The sequence below is a fragment of the Monodon monoceros genome, unplaced genomic scaffold, assembly GCF_005190385.1.
Source record: "Monodon monoceros isolate NGI ecotype Baffin Bay Population unplaced genomic scaffold, NGI_Narwhal_1 Contig2366_ctg1, whole genome shotgun sequence".
Lineage (NCBI taxonomy): Eukaryota > Metazoa > Chordata > Mammalia > Artiodactyla > Monodontidae > Monodon > Monodon monoceros.
The window spans coordinates 1-11,961 of record NW_021698267.1 but is presented as its reverse complement, the minus strand read 5'-3'; the positions used below and the strand labels follow the sequence as shown (position 1 = coordinate 11,961).

General features: G+C 36.3%; 1 protein-coding gene across 1 annotated transcript; it reads left to right on the top strand.

Moving 5' to 3' along the window:
• Window positions 1-324: 324 nt before the first annotated feature.
• Window positions 325-1,479, top strand: LOC114895965 (neuropeptide Y receptor type 2). Its single transcript, XM_029223707.1, has one exon. It carries the CDS (start codon window positions 325-327, stop codon window positions 1,477-1,479), a length of 1,155 nt encoding a protein of 384 aa, XP_029079540.1.
• Window positions 1,480-11,961: the final 10,482 nt, after the last annotated feature.

Below are 11,961 nucleotides of genomic sequence, written 5' to 3'. Positions count from 1 at the left end.
TTGTAATATCCATCTCACTTAAAATGGATTGAATCAATTTGGTCGCATTCACAAAGGAATTGTGTCTATACTATAGACATTACATTTTGCCTTCATAATATACATTTCAGGGATCTGATTTAATTCATCCATATTTGTGAATAGACCTATTAAGGGTCCACTTTATTGAAATGTTCTACTATGTGTAAATTTAGGGATCAGAGTACAGGTACTTTGAGCCCCAACCAAAATGAAACCAATCCATTTGTGATATTCCTTGCACCCTTGAGTTTTCCTCGTTCCATATTTGTTCATTTTTTAAATTGTAGATTCTTGTGCTAGTTGATGAAAATGGGCCCATTAGGTGCAGAGGCTGATGAGAACCAGACAGTGGAAGAAATGAAAGTGGAGCAGTTCGGTCCAGGGCACACCACTCCTAGAGGGGAGCTGGCCCCTAACTCTGAGCCGGAGCTTATAGACAGCACGAAGCTGATTGAGGTACAGATCATCCTTATATTGGCCTATTGCTCCATCATCTTGCTTGGGGTGATTGGCAATTCCTTGGTGATCCATGTGGTGATCAAATTCAAGAGCATGCGTACAGTAACCAACTTTTTTATTGCCAATCTGGCTGTGGCGGATCTTCTGGTGAACACCCTGTGCTTACCATTTACACTTACCTACACCTTAATGGGGGAGTGGAAAATGGGTCCCGTCCTATGCCACTTGGTGCCTTATGCCCAGGGCCTGGCGGTACAAGTGTCCACCATCACCTTGACAGTAATTGCCCTGGACCGGCATCGTTGCATTGTCTACCACCTGGAGAGCAAGATTTCCAAGCGAATCAGCTTCTTGATTATTGGCTTGGCTTGGGGCATCAGTGCCCTGCTAGCAAGCCCCCTGGCCATCTTCCGGGAGTATTCATTGATTGAGATTATTCCGGACTTTGAGATTGTGGCCTGTACTGAGAAGTGGCCTGGTGAGGAGAAGAGCATCTATGGCACTGTCTACAGTCTTTCTTCCTTATTAATACTGTATGTTTTGCCTCTGGGCATCATCTCTGTTTCCTATATTCGTATCTGGAGTAAACTTAAGAACCATGTCACCCCCGGAGCTGCTAATGACCACTACCATCAGCGGAGGCAAAAAACCACCAAAATGCTCGTGTGTGTGGTGGTGGTATTTGCAGTCAGCTGGTTGCCGCTCCATGCCTTCCAACTTGCTGTCGACATTGACAACCAAGTCTTGGACCTGAAGGAGTACAAACTTATCTTCACTGTGTTCCACATCATTGCCATGTGCTCCACCTTTGCCAACCCCCTTCTCTATGGCTGGATGAACAGCAACTACAGAAAGGCTTTCCTCTCAGCCTTCCGCTGTGAGCAGAGGTTAGACGCCATTCACTCCGAGGTATCTGTGACATTCAAGGCTAAAAAGAACCTGGAAGCCACAGAGAACAATGGTCCTAATGATTCTTTCGCAGAGGCTACCAACGTCTAAGGCAACTGCCATGTGAAAATATATGGATGAATTCTGACCAGAGCTGTAAACCTGGTTGAGTGGGGAGTGCGGGTGCATCCTCATTTCCCATTTTAAGGAAGCATCTGAATGGAAGCATCTGCAGTGTAATTCATGGAAAACTGGTTGTCAGAGTCTAGTAAACACACTCAAATTCAAAGACAAGGCAACAAAAGTTTCCTTACAGTTGCTTAGATTGTAGGTTGAATTATGAATAAAAGCAGAGAGAAATGGTTTTGACTGTTTCCCAGAGTGAAGGAAACATGAACAAGGAGTTGGTGTTATCAGCATTGCTAAGAGGTGGTGGGTAAAAAAGTTGACTTTAAAATCACATTAGGGCATAGAACGGGGATGACGTATAATTCACTGCTCCCCCCCTCATCTGATGAAAAGGCTGTCAACACCAATTTCCCTAGAAAGCCACAGACTCTTCTCTATTGTATTTTGCCTTTTTGTTATTCTTCCTATGGACTAAAACCATCAGAGAACACTGCAGGTAAATGTTACCAACTATTTGAATGACTTCAAGGAAATAAACCGAAATTTTCTATGTAATTAGTGTTTTGGCAAATGATGGGGGGAATCATTACCACCCAGTTAGCCAATTGTTTTTTAAAACCAAATGCACATTTAATGAAAAGTTTCTTCAACTTAGAATCAAAGGCTGAAATTCTCAGAGAAATGTAAACCATCATTTAACTTCTCATTTCAACTTGTCCCTGCTTTGTATAGTTACTATTTGAATAACAAGTAAGCATGCCACACAATATTTTTAATCATTGCTAATTGTAACTTTTTGAACACATATTACTCCTATGCTGGAGCTGAGTTTGTCTTCACTAAAAATTAAATCAGATTAGGAAATAGTTTTGTGGCATTTTGTAACATTTTGCGGTTATTTGTAAGCAGTTTTTGCACAGGTACATACTCTAATGTGTTTACTGCAGTGTTATTATTATTTACTTTTGAAATTCATCTTCCATGGACCCATTCATGATTCATAAAACAATGTAATTTCATCAAAATGGAACCCATCTGGTAAGAACTATTGAATACATTCATTCCACTTTAAAAATGTTCAGTTTGGACCAGTTTCAACATAAGTTATCCTCCTTTCAAAATAATTAGCTATATTTTTGGATAACTTCTGAATATATACATAATAAAATTTTACCTATACATAGTGGAACATAGATGCTGTAATACTTTTCTTTTAATGATTTTGTGAATACAATTTTTATTTCAGTATTATCCAACCAAAGATGCTTAAAACCCTATTACATTCATGAAAAATAATTGAGATATTAAAATAGCTGTACTTCTTTGAATGTTGTTAATGAGGTTTCATTGTAATCACATTTTTTATAAGTATGACTGAATTTGTGAATAGATTGCTTAAATTTTAAGTAAATTCAGCATGACTGTTGCATTTAGTTATAAACATTAACTTTGTGAACAGGAGCAACTTATTTTATGGATACATTTAAAATTCATATTATGACTCTTACTGAATTATTTTCATGCTAGAAATAAAAGACTGGTCTTGAAGTAGACTGCACTTTTGGAATACTGAAAAAGAATGAAAACAATGGAAGTTAGATTAAGTGTAAGACTGAATAGGAAGTTGACAAATAATGTATATCTGTAACATATAATTGAATAATTCATTTTTCTCTTGGACCTGGCATAACTGTCCCAGAAGAAGCTTTTTGTCTTTTAAATAGCAGTTACTTTGCTTAAGATGCTAATAGATAATTGTGCTCAAAGATTTTTTTTTTCCTCTTGGAGAATTCTTACACTGTAGGGAATGTGCATGCTACTGTATCACCAGTTGTCATAGTAAATTATTAGAATTCAATTAATATTTGTGATCTAATTAATTATGTTAACTCGTTAATAAAATGTCTTTCATGTAGTGATTTTATCTGTTGAAATAAAAAGAATTTAGGAAATTAGAGAAATGTGTGTTAATTTATGTCAGAGTTCCTGTCCAAGATGAGATAGCCTTTGACACAACTAAAGAAAGGGAAATCATGGTGGCTCCTGCACAGTTAGTCTAGTGCTCTCTCCAGTCTGTACATGAACTTGAGTCAATGAACTCATTCCTGTGGTTGCAGATATAAACCATATTCTGACAATGCCTCAATATACCTCTATTTTCAGACCTGACCTTTCTTCTGGACGTCAAACCTCTATCAGCCCACTTGACGTGCCCACATAGTTTCTCACCAGCAGATCAAACCCAGTGTGTCTAAGTCAGAACCTGCCATTTTGATCCACACCCCACCCCACCTCCACTTTGTTTTCCTGTATTGCCTGTCCCAGTCATGACACTGCTATCCACCCAGTTCCCAAAAGTGTAAGCACTTTGGAGTCACTCTTGTCTCTTCTGTCTCTTTATAACACATGTCCAATTAATTCTCACATTTTGTGCTAATTCCTAGATGTTTCTTGAATCAATTCACTTTTCTCCATCCCTGTGCTCCCCACCATAGTTCAGGCTGTGATTATCTCCCTAGACCCCTATATCTCTCAACTGGTTTAATGTAGCAACTTCCTAATTGTTCTTTCTATATCTCATCATTTTCCTATCCAATCCAACTTTGCCCACTAGCCAAGTGATTTTTCAAAAAACTCAAATTTTATCAAATCACTTTTCCCCTCATCATTCTTATGCCAAAATCTTTCTATGACTTGGAAGGATGTATAGTACCTCGTTGTACCTATATGTTTTACCCCTCGTAGATTCTCTCTTTTCCCAACCTTTGCTACATATGGAGCATATGAAGGCAGGGGACAAGGACTGTTTTAATCATTGTGTTATCACAGGTACTTGCCGTTCCTGGCACCAAGTAAGTGCTCAGTAAATATCCATCAAGGAAATTGAATTGATGAGTCAAGTAAATATTAAAGCAGATTTGAAGATACATCCATAAGGATGTAAATGATAAGCTACACGATAGGAAACCATCTTTATCATACAACTTGTAGAAAAGTAAGGTTTTAGCTATGCTGGAATCCAGTAAAGATGCATATTTGTTCAAGATTAGATTGGCTTTATTTTTTGAAGGCCATTAAGGATAGACATTGGCATAGTTGAAGGAGCTCTATAAATAGATTCCACTTATGGCTCACTCAGAATTATCTAGAACCTTGTGCAAGGGAAGCATGTAGCAGCCAATGAAGTCTATTAGTCATGATTCAGATAGCTAAGGAGAAGCGATCACAGGTATTTCCAGTAAAAAGTCATTTAATACAGGAAATTAAAATCTTGCAAAACCATTGGAGGAACTGGAAAAGTGAAAGTTAGGAAAAGCCTCCACTGACATTGAGGAAACAAGGAAGTGCAAAATTGCAGGAAACCACAACGAATACCTACAGCAGCAATGTGGACAATACACAGGAATAAGCATAAATTTATCTGTGAAAATGTTATTGCCTCCTGCTAAAGCCACTCTCCTGCTCATCCCTCCCATAGACTCAGTAATGTCTTTTGTTTCTCTTCTGCTTTCCAAAATTCATGTGAGTATCTCTCACTTGTGAAATATAACTCAAGCCTTGCTGGCAGGGATTTGGGGAAATGTAGTTCTTAGGTTTCTAGACCTTACAATACAGGCAAGAGCTTTGAATGGAGAATATGGTGCTTAATTGCTGTCCAACAATCTGGCAATCTTGAGAACTGCCCAAATGGTGCAATTTCTAGTTGCAACCACATTCTCTCCTTCTCTGTACCTCTGGGTTCTTCAGAGTTGCAGTGATGCAAGTTAACTATGCCTTTTTTCTCTTATCCAGGCCAATGTGTTAAAGATACTCTTTAAAACTGACCTATTAGTACAGGTGGACTAAGGAGTAAAGTACCAGTAAAGACCATTTTGGAAAGGAGGAAGAAAGATTTATACCAAGACTTTAAAAACAACAATCTAAAAACCACACAAGGATATACATTCTGAGTTAGCTTCCTAGGATGAGCAAAGGAAATGATGTTTCAGGGAGAAAATAATTTTAAAATTTTCAAGTTCATGAGATGAAATATTAAATTATAAGGCAACAAAAGATAAAGAGTTTACTTTTCCTTAAGAAAACAAAGTCTAAAGAAACACAAAAATAGTGGAGAATACAAACATCTTCATGATTATGTCTTATGACATTAAACAAAGGTAGGAATTTTATTTAACAAAGGGTTACTAAGGGTTGATTTGTGAAGATTTATAAAAGACACCTGTCTGTTAGATCACTGACCTTTTTCTGCCTTGGTACACTGGTCAGATGTCCATATACTTTACAAGTTTTCCTGGGTATGGAAGAGCTTATAGGAAAGACTGTGAGTTATGACATTCACATGTTATCTGTAACTCCAACTCTTTCTTTTTAATTTGTGAATGTGTAAGTGAATGGAAGTAAACAGAAATGACTAACCCTGAATCTACTCTCCTTTATAAAAAAATCATTACCAAGTTTAAACACTTTAACAAATTACTTGCAAAACACCACATATGCTACAGGTGTGAGTTGTCACATTAAAATTTAAACATGCTGCATTATCTTCAAAAGAAATAAAGAAAAAGCAATTGAAGATTTTAAATTTGTTTTTTGCCCTTCTCATAGGAAAGTAACACACACTGTAAAAAAAAAAAAAGTACAGATATGTATATATGCACAAATACACACATTTAATTACAAACAAAATCACGTTGATGTACACTATCATTCAATATTGTATATTGCCTGTGTATAAACCATCCAACTATGTAACAGCGGTTATTAACCTTTTTCCATATGACACACGATTCCCACCAGGGCCCTGTGAAAGTATTTACCAGTGGCCTGTGGGTAGGACAGGGTGAAGTCAGTGGGGGAATGCATTTTGGAATGTGAACAAAAATAATTTGGATATAAGCCGTTCTGCATAAAAGCTCCTTGGTGAGAGTTACCAACCAGTTGATAATCGAAGATGATACATATCATACTGGTGCTTATCATTTTGAACACCAACACATTTAAAAATGTCATCTATTAGGATAGAATAAGCTACAATCAGCCTCTAAGTACACATAGATCTATTGTGCAATTATTCCTGTTCTCTGATAGAAGAAAATCGGAGTCTTGTTTTGAGAATGCAATTGAAGGGAAGAGAAAAGTGGATTCAGTGGATGTATTTAGAGTCAGGACTGCTGAGTGCACTGTGTATATTAAGTTGGAGCCAAATACCATCACTCAAAATAGATCTACAATTATATCTGGATCCCATCAGACTTGACCATATTGAGGGATGTAACAACAGGGTCTAGGGGAACAGAGATAATGTAATTTTAGATTCACTGAAGTAATAATAAGAGAGGTTTGACACTGAAGGATTTCTTCTGCCTTTTTGTTCCAGGAAAAATAATTTACTGGAAGTAAAATCTTCCTACTTACTACTACAAGGACAACTCCATATAAACAGCTTTTGTCAAAGGCACAAAAAGCCACAAATGAACAGATACAGTACACTTAATAGCTTATGACCTCTAAAGCTCCACAGGAGATATACAAACCTGGTTTGTCTCCATTATAAGGATTTTACATTTACTTTCTGATGTTTAGCTTAAAAGTCTAAAATTAGATGTAGGCATTCCTTACCTAGGAGGACCTCATGAGAATTACTTATAACTGTCATTACATTCCAAGACAACATGAAACAGATGATTATAGTCATGAGTATTCATTAAAATACAGGTCCCAGCAGCTTTTTTTTCTTCTAGTGGATATAATTTAAAGTATACTAATGGAATTTTGGAACTTTTGATATTGTGATGTGGTGCTATGCAAAAACATAGTTGAGCATATACCTTGAGCTTAGAGTTTTGCTATTAGTGCTAATCACTTGTACTGATAGATTATTCAACATCTCTTACTGATTACACTTTGCCCACTAGCACATTTTTACAGGTATTACTGTACAACAGAGTTATGTTGTCCTTGCAGAAAACTCATAGTGTTCAACAATTAATAGCGTTCTTTACAATATCTTCTGTTATTCCCAAGCGTAAGTCCCTCTCATGAGTTTTCTCCTGTTGTCCTCCTCTCCAGTTCTGTTTTCTACTGACAGAGATTGGCTGGAAGGACAAGTGAGGTGAACAGGGTTCCAAGGAGCATGTAATATACTCCATAATGCTGGGAAGACCAGTGGGTGAATCTGCATCAGGCAACGCTTAAAGTTGGAGAGTCAGAGCAACAGCCAATTTCAAGGGAGCAGTCTTAAAGGGTCATGGAACTAAGCGTCAGCATCTGAACAGGGCCTGGACCAAACCAGGAAGCAGGAGCAAAGTAATAGCTGAACCACTGTGGAGAGCAATGCTAAGTGAAGGGCCCTGGACAAAGGTGGAAAATCTTAGATAAGTATCTCCTTATGTAAACTGCATATACTCATGACAGCAACACTCAATCTTTTTAGTTAAAATTAACTGCAAGCTCTCATAACTCTCTAGAAGAAAACATTTTAATTAATTATCAGGGTTTTTTTTAATAGCTGGGAGTTCATTCATTCAACACATAATTACATAAGTTTACTGAACCTTAAAATAGAAAATTCTTGTGATAATTACTTCCTGATTTTCACCCGATTCAGAATGAGGTGTATGAGAGGGAGTGCTTTCTTTGGAGAGAGCGAGACATGGAGAGAAAAGAGCAGACAATACATTCTAAAGAAAAGGGGCAGAAGACACTCAGTAGTTTTCTGTTTGCCTTCATTGTGTACATCAAATTGGTACCAATTCACTGGAATATTCACTGAATTTCTGCAGCACTGCTGAAATCCCAGCCAGCCATAGTACTCAGTCAAGCCCCTACCATTTCATATTTTAATTAAAGTAAAATTTACAGTTAAAGGCACAGATTTAGGTACATAATTTCACGCATTTTGACAAGTGTATACACATATATAACCACTTACCTCAATCAAGATATAGATGACTCTCATCACTTCATAAAGATCCTTCATGTTCATTTCCAATCACCTCCACCCTATTCCAATAGCAAGCCATAGATTAATTTTGTCTATTCTTCAATTTCATACAAATGGAAACATAGACTATGTATTGTTTATATCTGGCTTATTTTACATAATATAATGCTTTGGAGATTCATCCATTTGTTGTACATTCATTCATTTTTACTTTATTACTGGGTCATGTTCAATTTTGTGAGTACACTACAATTTATTTATCCATTCTCCTCTTGATAGACATTTGGGTTATTTCAGGGTTTTGGCTGTTATGACTAAATCTGCTATAAATTTTCTTTCCTAAGTCTTTTTGTGCACATATATTTTTATGTCCCTGAGGAAAATACAAGCAGTAGAATTACTAGGTCATGGAATATATATATAGTGAACTTTATATAAGAAACTGCCAAAACAATTTTCAAATGGGGGTTACACTCTCACTTGAAAAATATGAGAGATCCAGTTGTTCCATACTTTTGCAACATTTGGTGTTGTCAGATGTTTTAATATTTTCCTTGTAGTAGAAATTCCATAGTGCTTTGGATTTGCATTTATCTGATGATTAATGATGTTGATCACACCTATTCATCATTCATATATCTTCTTTGGAAAAGTCTATTCTTTATTCATGTCTACTGTACATTTTTTTAAATTGTATATTTTTGATTTTTATTGAATTGTGGATCCCTATAAATTCTGGATATATACTGAATATAAACTTGATATATTCTCCTAAATACATGTATCACAAATGATTTTTCCCAGGAAGTGATAAAAGTTTTTAATTTTGATCAAATTCAATTGATCATTTTTTCTTTTAACATTAGTATTTTTTGTGTCCTCTCTGAGAAATATTTGCTTACCCCAAGGCCAGAAAGATATCCTGTTTTCCCAGAAGCTTTATAGTTTTAGCTTTCACATCCATGATTCATCTCAATTAATTTTGGGTTTGGATTTATTTATTTTTCATATGTTTATCTAATTGTTCTGGCACCAATCACTAAAAAGACTTTAATGAGAAGCAAGAAGAACTACAATCCTGCAGCCTGTGGAACAAAAACCATACCCACAGAAAGATAGACAAGATGAAAAGGCAGAGGGCTATGTACCAGATGAAGGAACAAGATAAAATCCCAGACAAACAACTAAATGAAGTGGAGATAGGCAACCTTCCAAAAAAGAATTCAGAATAATGATAGTGAAAATGATCTAGGACCTCAGAAAAAGAATGGAGGCAAAGATCCAGAAGATGCAAGAAATGTTTAACAAAAACTTAGAAGAGTTAAAGAGCAAACAAACAAAGATGGACAATACAATAACTGAAATGAAAACTACACTAGAAGGAATCAATAACAGAATAACTGAGGTAGAAAAACGGATAAGTGACCTGGAAGACAGAATGGTGGAATTCACTGCTGCAGAACAGAATAAAGAAAAAAGAATGAAAATAAATGAAGACAGCCTAAGAGAGCTCTGGGACAACATTAACTGCACCAACATTCGCATTATAGGGGTCCCAGAACGAGAAGAGAAAGGACCTGAGAAAATTCTTGATGGGATTATACTCAAAAACTCCCCTAACGTGGGAAAGGAAATAGCCACCCAAGTTCAGGAAGCGCAGAGAGTCCCATACAGGATAAACCCAAGGAGAAACACGCTGAGACACATAGTAATCAAATTGGAAAAAATCAAAGACAAAGAAAAATTATTGAAAGCAGCAATGGAAAAACGACAAATAACATACAAGGGAACTCCCATAAGATAACAGCTGATTTCTCAGCAGAAACTCTACAAACCAGAAGGGAGTGGCATGATATACTTAAAGTGATGAAAGGGAAGAACTACAACCAAGATTACTCTACCTGGCAAGGATCTCACTCAGATTCGATGGAGAAATCAAAAGCTTTACAGACAAGCAAAAGCTAAGAGAATTCAGCACCACAAACCCAGCTGTACAACAAATGCTAAAGGAACTTCTCTAAGTGGGAAACACAAGAGAAGAAAAGAACCTACAAAAACAAACCCAAAACAATTAAGAAAATGGTAATAGGAACATACATGTTGATAATTACCTTAAATGTGAATGGATTAAGTGTTCCAACCAAACCACACAGGCTTGCTGAATGGATACAAAAACAAGACCCATCTATATGCTGTCTACAAGAGACCCACATCAGCCCTAGGGACACATACAGACTGAAAGTGAGGGAATGGAAAAAGATATTCCATGCAAATGTAAATCAAAAGAAAGCTGGAGTAGCAATACTCATATCAGATAAAATAGACTTTAAAATAAAGTATGTTACAAGAGACAAGGAAGGCCACTACATAATGATCAAGGGATCAATCTAAGAAGAACATATAACAATTATAAATATATATGCACCCAACATAGGAGTACCTCAATACATAAGGCAACTGCTAACAGTTATAAAAGAGGAAATCGACAGTAACACAATAATAGTGGGGGACTTTATCGCCTCACTTACACCAATGGACAGATCATCCAAAATGAAAATAAATAAGGAAACACAAGCTTTAAATGACACAATAGACTGAATAGATTGATATTTATAGGACATTCCATCCAAAAACAGCAGATTACACTTTCTTCTCAAGTGAGTACGGAACATTCTCCAGGATACCTCACATTTTGGGTCACAAATCAAGCCTCAGTAAATTTAAGAAAATTGAAATCATATCAAGCATCTTTTCTGGCCACAACACTATGAGATTAGAAATGAATTACAGGGAAAAAAATGTAAAAAACACAAACACATGGAGGCTAAACACTACGTTACTAAATAACCAAGATATCACTGAAGAAATTATAGGGGAAATGAAAAAATACCTAGAGAAAAATGACAATGAAAACACGACGATCCAAAACCTATGGGATGCAGCAAAAGCAGTTCTAAGAGGAAAGTTTATAGCTATACAAGCCTACCTCAAGAAACAAGAAAAAATCTCTCAAAAAAACTGCCTAACCTTACACCTAAAGAAACTGGAGAAAGAAGAGCAAAAAAAACCCTCAAAGTTAGCAGAAGGAAAAAAATCATAAAGATCAGATATAAATGAAATAGAAACAAAGAAAACAATAGCAAAGATCAATAAAACTAAAAGCTGGTTCTTTGAGAAGGTAAACAAAATTGATAAACCTTTCACCAGACTCATCAAGAAAAAGTGGGAGGGGACTCAAATCAATAAATTAGACATGAAAAAGGAGAAGTTACAACAGATACCACAGAAATACAAAGCATCCTAGGAGACTACTACAAGCATCTCTATGCCAATAAAATAGACAACCTGGAAGAAATGGACAAATTCTTATAAATGTATAACTTTCCAAGACTGAACCAGGAAGAAAGAGAAAATATGAACAGACCAATCAAAAGTAATGAAATTGAAAGTGTAATTAAAAATCTTCCAACAGGTCTTCCCTGGTGGCGCAGTGGTTGAGAGTCCGCCTGCCAATGCAGGGG